The sequence below is a fragment of the Musca vetustissima genome, unplaced genomic scaffold, assembly GCF_032173495.1.
Source record: "Musca vetustissima isolate MV318-11 ecotype Yass unplaced genomic scaffold, APGP_CSIRO_Mvet_v1 utg61444, whole genome shotgun sequence".
NCBI lineage: Eukaryota > Metazoa > Arthropoda > Insecta > Diptera > Muscidae > Musca > Musca vetustissima.
In genome coordinates, this window is record NW_026877454.1 from 10,510 (window position 1) to 22,646 (window position 12,137).

A 12,137-nucleotide genomic window follows, 5' to 3' on the forward strand; every position below is an offset into this window, starting at 1 on the left:
TTGTCCCAAGATGTTGACTTCAACAAATAAATTATAAGGACATGTTTTCCTTTAATAAAGTGGCGGAAGATGGTTATAGCAACCTGGTCATCTTTAATGACAGATCAGAATCTGTCTGGTTTTTGGAAGTTCTGAAAATTTTCTGCTGGCCGAATGTCGCGTTTGGTGAAATGTCATATGGTTTAGACTACGAGGTTGTTGTCTATCAGAGTAGATTTTTGAAATTACTATTGTAGAATTCAGAGGCGTAGATATTTTAAAATAATTTTTGTAGACGTCTACGAGGTATAGATTTAATTTTTTTATGAAGATTAGAGTCTTCGATTTTTAAAATAATTTTTGTAGAAATCTATCAGAGGCGTAGATTTTTTAAATTAATTTTGTAGAAGATCGGAGGTATGGATGTTAAAAAATAATGTTAATAGAAGTCTATCAGAGGTGTAGATTTTTAAAATATTTTTTTTAGAAGTATCAGAGACGCCAATTTTTAAAATAGTTTTTTAAGAAGTAGTAGAGGTGGTTTTTTTAAATAATTTTTGTAGAGATCAGATTCTATTAGAGGCATAGATTTAAAAAATAAATTTTTATGAAAGTCTTTTATAGGCGTAGATTTTTAACATAATTTTTAAGAAGACTCTCAGAGGCGTAGATTCTTAAAATATTTTTTTAAGAAGACACTTAGAGGCGCAGATTCTTAAAATAATTTTTTAAGAAGACTCTCAGAGGCGTAGATTCTTAAAATAATTTTTTAAGAAGACTCTCAGAGGCGTAGATTCTTAAAATAATTTTTTTAAGAAGACTCTCAGAGGCGTAGATTCTTAAAATATTTTTTTAAGAAGACTATCACATGTACGATATATTTTAAAGGTCTAGTTCTCAACTGGCGCCCAACGTGGACCGATATAATATTTCTTCGAACTGAATATATGGTGATGGACGTCTTGGGAAAACAAATTTATCCTCGCTTATTTAAATCAAAATACAATCTGTGATAAATACCCTAATATTAGATTAAATTAAAACTATTCAATGAATTTGTGTAATATTTCAAATAAAATTAATATTTCCAAAAAACAATACCCATAATTCTACTTTATCTTGGATGTTTAAATGGACCCGGTTTACAATGGCTTTTACATTCGTGTAGAGTTTTGTAACGATTCGAATTGCCACCACATCCACTGTAATTGAAAAATTTACAAGTACCCGATTTTTGGTCATAAGACCAGGATGGTATCGATTGCTTGCACGAACCGGCCACAGCTGGCGGGAGGACACAGCTTACTAAATAATGGGGAAAATTAATTAATTTCCTATTGTCATCATAAAAAGGGGAATGAAAACTCACCTCCAAATGCAAGGGTGCGGGAAATTACCATTATTGTGAATAATGTTAATATAATAAATATCTTCATTTTTAAGCGATTTTATTGAGTGGCTGAGGACGTAGATTCAACTGATTGTTATAGGTAAATTTCTATTGGCTTTATATATCCGGTAAAATATAAATTGTATTATAAATGTGTATTATTCATTATTCGAATCGAGAAATCTAACCACAAAGCAGTATATCTATGTGTAATTGCAATTGTATTCTACATAGAATTTCCAATATCGAATTGAAAAAGTTCTGTCGCAGAACTTCTGCGATTGATTCTTTGCCCTATAAATTTTAAGATGATAATGTAATTTGTTATTCATGGCATAATTATACAAGGTAGTCTCATGAAGTCATATGTTTCCAATTTTTTTCGTAAATTTGCATTTGCCAGTATTCAGCTTTCAAAATTTAAAAGAAAATATCCTCCTTCGAAATGAACGCATATTATGTGTTCAGTGGCAAAAAGAGCTAAATCACTTATATTTATGAATGAGAGGTGAATCCATTTTTGAGTTTATACTTAGCTTTAATCTTAGAATTTGTAATAGGGGCAACACACCAACGTTTGTAAATAGGGTGAGAGGTGATGTCATTGACATAACCCTCACAAATATGGACGACTCTGGGGTCATGAACTGGGAGGTGTCTGAGAAATGCTCCTTTTCGGATCATAGACTGATATCTTTCCGGATGCCTACCTCCAGAGGCAAACAGAAGCCTTATAGGAATCCTCGGAAGACACAGTGGGACAAATTCAAAGCTAAAACAGCAGCCTCGACCCTGGATCATAAAGATCTAAAAGCGGTTGAGGATATTGAATTAGCTGTGAATAATGTAACGGCTACTCTTCTAAAGAGCTATGAGGCTTCTTGTCCCCTAACATACCCTGGGAAAAAAAATCCCAGCCGGTATGTTGGTCACAAGATCTTGCCACCTTGAGGAAGGCTGCAAGCAAATCATACTATAGAGCTGGCAAGACAAAGCTCAGTACAAATTGGAATGTCTATAAAAGACAATTCAATAGGTACAAGAGCGAAATCAAGAAGGCTAAACGTGAGTCTTGGGTCTGCTATAGGAGTTAATCGAAGGAGTCAACGAAGCGGCCAGCTTTCGCAGAGTATTATCTAAAGATCCAAAATCTATAGGTAGTATTAAGCGAAGTGATGAAACGTGGACAAACTCTGGCAGTGAGACTCTAGATCTTCTATCGTCAACCTGCTTTCCTTGTTGTAAGAGAGGATGCGCAGTGTGTGCATCAGCCTAAAGTTCGAACGAGGTAGGAGGAGACGTTGATAGAAAATACTATAAGCTACACAAAACTGGTATGGGCCATAAACGGTTTTAAACCCTATAATTTTCCTGGTCCAGATGGTATAATACCGGCCATGCTGCAACACACAGATGAACGAGTATTGGCATCTTTGCAGGACATCTTTAGGGCTTGTTTACTTCTGTCGTATATACCAAGTCTATGGAAAGAGGTAACAGTGACCTTCATCCCGAAAGCGTATGACTCGCTAGCCTTTCAACCCTGTCTAGCTGGGCTTGCGCCAAAGGTCTTGGTGTAAACCCCACTAAGATAAAATTGATGCTCTTCACTGGGAAACGTAAGATTCCTAGTTTCCGTCTGCCATCACTGGGAGGAGTGACATTAACCCTTTCTGAAGAAGCACCATCCTTGACCACAAACTAATGTGGAATAGGAATGTTGAGGAACGCTCCAAAAAAGGACTGCTGGCACTCTACTCATGTAAGAACTCCATAGGTAAGAGCTGGGGATTATGACCCGAGATAATACACTGGCTGTATATGACGATCGTCTTACCCATTCTTACTTATGATTGCCTTGTTTGGTGGCAGGGGGTCAACAAAAAGATGCTGCTGCCTAAAATGAATACAGTACAGTTTGAAATGTTGGGCGCCACTTTGAATTCCATTTTGGAATTCAGTAGAAACTGTTTGTAAAAATTAAAATTTCTCCATACGATGTAAAGAATAATTTTCTTCGCCCACATTTTAAACGTTGGGCGCCAGTAGCATAATGAATTCTCGAATAAGAAGCTCAAAGGCATCAGACCTACATTTTTTATCAACATATTGGCGCCAGACCCTATCTATGCACACACCTGCCCTCCTTAGCAATTTTGTAGACCTTTTGGTAAAATTTAGAAATGTTGGGCGCCACTTTGAATTCCATATTGAATTTTTGAGCTATCATTCATTTTTCATGTTGGGCGCCAGTTGCATAAAGAATTTCAGAATAAGTAGCTCAAATGGGTCAGACCTACATTTTTTAATCAACATATTGGCGCCAGTCCCTATCTATGCAGGCACCTGTCCTCCTTAGCAATTTTATAGACCTAGGGTGAAATTTGGAAATGTTGGGCGCCACTTTGAATTCCATATTGAATTTTTGAGCTATCATTCATTTTTCATGTTGGGCGCCAGTTGCATAATGAATTTCAGAATAAGTAGCTCAAATGGGTCAGACCTACATTTTTAATCAACATATTGGTGCCAGACCCTATCTATGCAGACAGCTTACTTCCTTAGCAATTTTGTAGATCTTGGGTAAATTTGGAAATGTTGGGCGCCACTTTGAATTCCATATTGAATTTCTGAATAAAGTGATATCATTGAGGAGAAACTGATTGCAAGAATTAAAATGTCCCCATACCATGTAAAGAATACATTCCTTTGGCTACATTTTAGATGTTGGGCGCCAGTTGGATGATGAATTAAAAAGCTCTTAGACGTCAGACCTATATTTTTGTGATAAACTTGTTGGCGCCATTCCCTGACTTCCTTAGCAATTTTGTAGACCTGAGGGGGGAATTCTGATATGTTGGGCGCCACTTAGTTGTGTTGGGTATTAAAAACCTTAATCCATATTGAAAAAATAAACATTTTTTGAATTTAGATTATATTCTTCTTATTTTTATTGCACTCACATGGTTCTTAATTTTAAAATCCTTAAAAAATAATTGCAATTATCGCCTTAAAAATTAAAAAAAAAGAAAACATAATTTACTAAAATAACCTCTAATCTATAATTGATTTTTCCTCTTCCGTCCCGGTCTGACAGTCAACACGGACTGAGGCATAACACCACCCAGGCACAGTTTCCCTGCCTTGCTGGCTGCTAAAATCCTTCGTTCATGAACCTTTCGATGTTTTGTCAAATGATCGGAACGGGCAAAACATTTCGAACAAAAATCACATTTATACGGTTTAACACCGGAATGTGAACGGCGATGGCGGGCTAATTCATCGGAACGGGAAAAACGCCACGTACAATCTGACCAAGTGCACACGTAGGGTTTCTCGCCTAGATGGCGTCTCAGGTGGGCTTTTAAATGGGCAGGTTTGGCATAAATTTTACCACAATCACCAAAATTGCAGGTATAGATTTTATCATTTTCTTTGGTGTATTCCGCGGAGGATGGCAGTTTGCTGTTAGTTTGTGATGTGGTGGGTGAGCTACACGATGATCCCGGTGAACTTGGTGGTGTGGCAAATAGTTTTAAGTTCTCCGCACTCTCCTGTAGGAAATGATTACAGTTCTCCGTACACAGGGGTGTCTTTTCGGGTAGGAATTCGACAAGTTCGGGAATTTCTATGTAATTGTCGAGAAACTTTTCCTCCCAATCACTGAGTTCTTTGGCTTGTAATGTTAGTTCGGCGTGTTGCGAAATGCTGTCCATGAGATCATAACTGTTGTTAAGCAGATAATCTAAACTGGCTTGCAGATGTTTTTCACTGAGATCGTTGGGATTTGAGGCTTCCGACTCCGCTTCCATTGTCACAAAATAATAATCATTATCACAATATAAATAATTTTCTTCGGAAATTTCGGTGTTATTGTTCAGCTCATTGTGGTCACTGTAATCCGGTGTTAGGGATCCTTGATCATTCCACATTATCGATGATTCACAATATTGTTGTTCATTTAAATCACAAAATAATTGTTGAAAACCACCATCGGCAAAAAATTCCATTATGTGGAAGAATGTTTCGGGGGTTTGGTTGGTAGGTGGAGGTTAGATGTTTACTGCATCGAATGCAAATTCCAAATGTCAAGAATTTTGGAAATTCTCCAACAATTTATTCTTTTTTTTATTTCAAACCATTTAGGGAAATGTATGCACTTTCCAAAAAATGTTATCTATTTTCTCGGAAACCGGACTTCATATCTTTAAAAAAAAATAATGCGTTTTAATTTTTTCCCGAAATTCAAGTCAAGTGTAACCCTTTCTAGTCTTCAAAACTGTTGAAATTGAACTGTGTGTGGATATTTGATCAATGCCTAGCTTATTACAAAAATATTTATAAAATATTTTTGAACCAAAATTAATAATCAATCTGTATCACCAACACAGTTCCGTCTTCATCCACACATCTGGTGGACACACACACACATCATGAAGAGAGTGGGGCATGTCAATGTGAACGATATCATTCATTATTTGTCAAATTAGTGACAAGTGTGGACAGTGGGTTAGGAGGATAATTTTTTTCTTCATTTCAAAATTGTCATTTATTTTGGAAGTCAAATTAGTCCTGATCTCATGATTCTTAATTTTCCTTAGTAATTTTGTGAATCTGTAGGCAAAATGTAAAATGTTGGGCGCCACTTGAATTTTGAATTTTTGAATACATGAATAAAAGGTTGCCATCCATTCATCTGAACATTTCCTAATGTAATGAGATGTCCTAATATTCCTTAGTAATTTTGTGGATTTGTAGGTAAAATGTTGGGCGCCACTTGTTTTCGGAATTCCCCAATAAATGAATTGTAGGTTGTCATTCCCCTTCAACACCCTCAAGTACCAAATACAGATATCAGGCAATTCAAATTGCCTAATATAATTATTTTTCATAATCTTCCTTAGTAATTTTGTGAAACTAGGAGAAAATGTCAAATGTTGGGCGCCACTTGCCTTTTGAATTCCCGAATAAGTGAATTGAGGGTTGCCATCCATCTCAACACTCCCATTCATCTCAACATTTCCTAATGTGATTAGTTGACTTTATCTTCCTTAGTTATTTTGTGAATCAGTGGGAAAATGTAAAATGTTGGGCGCCACTTATACCTTGAATTCCCGAATGAGGGTTGGCATTCCCCCTCAACACTCTCACCTACCAAATACAGATTTAAGGCAATTCAAATTGCCTAATTGAATTAGTTTTCTTAATATTCTTCTAAAAATGTAAAATGTTGGGCGCCATTTGCATTTTGAATTTCCGAATAAATGAATTGAAGGTTGCCATTCCCCCTCAACACCCTCGAGCACCAAATACGGATTTCAGGCAATTAAAATTAGCTAATGTAATTAGTTTTCTCAACCTTCCTTAATAATTTTGTGGATCTGTAAGGAAAATGTAAAATGTTGGGCGCCACTTGTATTTTGAATTCCCGAGTAAATAATTTGAGGAGCAATTGATTGCAAAACTAAAATTTTTCCAAAGGATGACGATACGATGTAATGAATGCGTCTCCCCGACAGCATTTGAAACATTGGGCGCCAGTCGCATGATGATTTCTGAAATAAAAATCTAAAAAAGACAAGATAAACTTCTTACATAAATCAGAACGCATCTTAGTAGATATGAACACCTCCGGTCAAATACGGAACGTTGGGCGCCACTAGTATTTAGATTTCAACTGCGCAAATGAATATTTCGTGATTGGAGATGTAAAGAAAACTTTTCGCCCGGTCATATTTGAAACGTTGGGCGCTAATTGCATCAATCAATCGATATTTTTTTAGAATTTTAAAAATACCTCCTCTTGAATTAGAAACGTTGGGCGCCAGTCGTGCGTTCAATTCTGATATTAAAAGTTCCATACCCTATCTTTACAGACACCTAACTTCCTTGGCAATTTTGTAGATGAGCGTGAACTTTTGAAATGTTGGGCGCCACTTTGAATTTAATATTGAATTCCTCAGCTTTCATTCAGGAGAACTGTTTGTAAAAAATAGAATTTCTCAATATTTTCCTTCGCCCACATTTTACACGTTGGCCGCCAGTAGCATAATGAATTCGGAAATAAGAAGCTTAAAGGCGTCAGACCTATGATTTTTTTAAACGTATCTCTATCTCTGCGGACACGTCTCTTCCTTTGCAATTTTATAGAAGAACGTGGAATTTTGAAATGTTGGGCGCCACTTACATCAATCAATCGATATCTTTTTAGAATTTAAAGAATTCAAGCGGAGGTTGAATTAGAAACGTTGGGCGCCAATCGTGCGTTTAATTCTGATATTAAAAGTTCAATACTCTATCTTTACAGACACCTGACTTCCTTGGAAATTTTGTAGGAGAGCGTGAACTTTTGAAATGTTGTGCGCCACTTTGAATTTAGTATTGAATTCGTGAGCTATCATTCAGAAGAACTATTTGTAAAAATAAAACTTCTCAATACGATGTAAAGAATATTGTCCTTCGCCCACATTTTACACCTTGGGGGCCAGTAGCATAATGAATTCCAGAATAAGAAGCTCAAAGGCGTCAGACCTACATTTTTTACCAACATATTGGCGCCAGTCGCTATCTATGCAAACCTCTGACTTCCTTCGCAATTTAGTAGACCTGAGGTGAAAATTTTAAATGTTGGGCGCCACTTGTATATTGAATTTCTAAAAAAAGTGATATTATTGAGGAGAAATCGACTGCAAGAATTAAAACAAATACCGATACGTATACGATAAATTCCGAACAAAATCTCAAAGACGTCTAACCTATATTTGTTTTTTTATAAACATATTGGCGCCATTCCCTATCTCTATAGACATAAGACTTCCTTAGTAATTTGGTATACTTGGAATGTTGGGCGCCACTTAAATATTCAAATCCTGAGTCACTTTTAAATTGAACTCCTGAAGAGGAGAGGAGAAACTGCTTACAATAATTCAAATTACACGAAACTATCAAAGAAATACTTTTCTCCGGCCACTTTTGAAACGTTGGGCGCAAAAACAAATACATTCCATTGCTGAGCTATCAATGCAAAAATTTAAATTTAACCGTAAAATGTAAAGAATACTTTCCTTCGGCCACATTTGAAAACATTGGGAGCCAGTAGCATGATGAATTTCGAAATAAGAAGCTCAAAGACGTCAGACCTCTGTATTTTTAATAAACTAATTGCCGCCAATCCCTCCTTTGCAGACACATGACATCCTCAGTAATTTTGTAGACCTGAGAATAAAATTTAAAATGTTGGGCGCCACTTGTATATTAAATTCCTTGAGATGGTCTAAAGAATGAATTTTTCAGGTCACATTTGAAAATTTTGGGCGCCAGTCGCATGATGAATTCCGAAAAATCTCAAAGACGTCAAGACCTATATTATTTTGATAAACTTCCTCCAAAAATCGAAAATTTCAGATTCTCTACGAGATTTTTAATAAACCCATCTCAGAAGAAACTTATTAATGTTGGATATCGGTTTCTGAACTATGGCTGCTCAAAGGTGATCACTTTTTGAAATTCGCACGTTGATATTCAATACTCGTTGGGCGCCAGTCCCATTTTTAAGCTAAAGATATCAGATCTATATTTTTTTTTGTAAAACCAAAAAGTTGAAACGTTGGGCGTCATTTGCATTATGAATTCTGGAATAAGAAGAAAAGAAACTGCTTGGAAAAAAATTTAATTTCCCTATAGAAATACTTTGCTCCATCCGCATATGAAGCGTTGGTCGCCACTCGCATGATGAATTCCGAAATAAGAAATTCCAAAAAAGACGAAAATACCCATTTTTGTTGTTGTTTTGAAAAACTTCTTGCAAAAATCAAAACATTCAGGCCCATCTCAAAAATTATGAATCCTCAAGGTAGGATTTATAAACTAATTGTCCCGCAACTTTTTAGAAAGTAGGAAATAACTCTGTCCATATATGAGACGTTGGGCGGCAGTCGTATGTTCAATTCTGGGAATTAAAAGTTCAGAACGTTGGGCGCCACTTGTATGATTAATTCCGGAAAAAGTTGCTCAACGACAAAAAGACCTATTTTTTGTTTGGATAAAAGTAATCCTCAAAGGAGACCACATATTTGATTTATAAATTATCAAAATCCGTTGATACCATCTATCGCGACACAACTTTTTAAAAAAGTAGAGAATAACTCCTCCGAAATATGTGACGATGTGCGCCAGTCGTACATTAAATTCCGTCAAAAAAAGTTCAATACTCGTATTATCATGGCGCCAAGTTCTATTTGTGCAGGCACGTGTTTTTTTAGCAATTGTCTATATCTGCGGAAAATTTTAAAATGTTGGGCGCCACTTGTACATTAAATTCCTGAATAAAGTTCTTTCATTGAGGAGAAAATGCTTGCAAAAACTTCAATTTCGCGATACGGAGATATAAAGAATATTTGCCTCCGGGTCACATATGAAACGTTGGGCGCCAATCGAATGATGACTATCGGAATAATAAGCTCAAAGGTATCAAAACCCACATTTTTGTATAAAGATTAGAAAAGGGAAAGTTGGGCGCCAGTCGTGCATGAAATTCTGCTATTTAAAGTTCAATACTCGTGATGGTGACTTACTTCCTTAGCAATATTGCAGATCTGTGAAAAAAATTTTAGAATGTTGGGCGCCACATGTATATTAAATTACTGAATTGATTAGAAATTGCACGAGCAAATTAAAATTTCCCTATAGGATTTAAAGACTACATTCCTCCGATCTCATTTGAAAGGTTGGGCGCCAGTTAAAAGATTTTATTTTTAATATTCCAATTAAAAAATTTTATAGGGGGAAACACATACGAGGATTCAGGTCCAGCCTCTTAAGTTGGCTTTGAATAAAATGTCAATTTGTAAAGAAATATATCAGAGTCAAACTTGATTTTTGACGCCGTTCTTTTTTATTCTTTTACAATAAAATAAGCCAATTCTTAACATACCGATCCTGAAGTCCCCTTATGTGTTTTCCGCTTAAAAGTTTTACTACTTTTTGAATACTCAAATATACCCGATATAAATAAATACCCTTTTAACCACTGTCATCAAACAAAACACGAAAAAAACAAAAATATGACAAACTAGACATATCCATCGATGATCTGTCATATCCTCTCTAGGGACTAATTTTTGGTATAATTTTTCAATCAAAAAAAAATAAATAATGAATAACGATATGCTAAACGAGTACGTGTGTAATACACATTCGTAGTACTACATACGAATGTGTTATAGACGTATGCAGATCGCACACGCACACACAAAAAAAAACAACTACGAATCCCAATCACTGTTTATGCCAGGGTTAATTATGTCGTACACTTTTTTTACGCGTCATTAGTTTTGAGTGTTTTTATTTTTTTTTTTTTTTGGTGTGCAAACACGAATCAACACACGAGTGCTGTCGTCGTGTATCATTGTTGTGTTTTGTTTTTGTGGTCATTGATTTGTATTTGTTCGCACTTTGTCATGGCTCGGATGCTCTGGAATTACCGTGAATTCATTTGTTTTGGTTTTTATTTTTGTTGATTGGTTCTTGTCACAATTCTGGTCACCAGATGGCCCCCCGATTAATGTGGATCGCCGTAGTACCAGTACCATACCGTAACAGTCGCTCACTCACATCTCGCGGTCGATGTGCAAGCATTTAGCATGTCGCCAAAATAATGTTCGTTATGGGATTTTGCCGTGCAACTTTAGTGGCTCTCCGATTTTGTTGTTTTTTTTTTTTTTAATGCGTCAATGTGCGCCCTGATATTGCCTAGTACTGTTATTGATTCCTGATGTGTATAGGAAAATACCTTGAAATATTGCGATAAGTAGAATAGTGTGGAAATAAATAAAAAAATAATGAAAATAATATTAAAAATTACGATCAATATTTGTGGTACAAATCCACCTGGTGTCCTCCGACGATTAAACACGTCTCTAAATAGTTGCTGCAAAAATATAATTCCCTCGTATCGGTCAAATGGACTTTGCTTTTTCTTTATATCGCCTTGCTGTTGGGTATTTTACTTTCTTTTGAACACATTTCAAACGTTGGGCGCCAGTCGCCTGATGAATTTCGAAATAAAAAGCTCAAAGACATTTGAAACGTTGGGCGCCAAACCAAATATATTCCTTAGCTATCATTGCAAAAATTTAAATTTAACCGTACAATGTAAATAATATTTTCCTTCGACCATATTTCAAACGTTGGGCGCCAGTCGAATGATGAATTCCGGCAAAAGAAGCTCAAAGACGTCAAACATACACTTTTGTTGATAAAAATATTGTCGCCAATCCCTATTTCTATAGACATCCCAATTCCTTAGACCTTTTGTAGACCTGCGGTGAAATTTTGAAATGTTGGGCGCCACTCTTAATATTAATTTCATGAAGCACTTGTATATTGAATTTCTGAGGAGGAGAGAAGAAATAGCTTGCAATAATTAAAATAATTAAATTTAGGATCCAAAGAATACTTTGATCTGAACAAATTTGAAACGTTGGGCGCCAAACCAAATATATTCAATTCCTGAGCTATCATTGCACAAAAATAAATTGAACCGTACAATATAAATAATATTTTCCTTCGACCACATTTTAAACGTTGGGCGCCAGTCGCATGATGAATTCCGATACAAGAAGCTCAAAGACGTCAGACATACAATATTTTGATAAATTTTTTGGCGTCATGATGAATTCCGATACAAGAAGCTCAAAGACGTCAGACATACAATATTTTGATAATTTTTTTGGCGTCAAACCCTATCTCTGCAGACAACTGACTTTAT

The 12,137-nt window shown here is 35.8% G+C and overlaps 1 protein-coding gene across 1 annotated transcript; it reads right to left on the minus strand.

The window, feature by feature from the left end:
* Positions 1 to 4,428: 4,428 nt before the first annotated feature.
* Positions 4,429 to 5,379, minus strand: LOC133322057 (Krueppel-like factor 9). The gene has a single exon (XM_061531124.1). It carries the CDS (start codon positions 5,377 to 5,379, stop codon positions 4,429 to 4,431), a length of 951 nt encoding a protein of 316 aa, XP_061387108.1.
* Between the last annotated feature and the right edge of the window lie 6,758 nt (positions 5,380 to 12,137).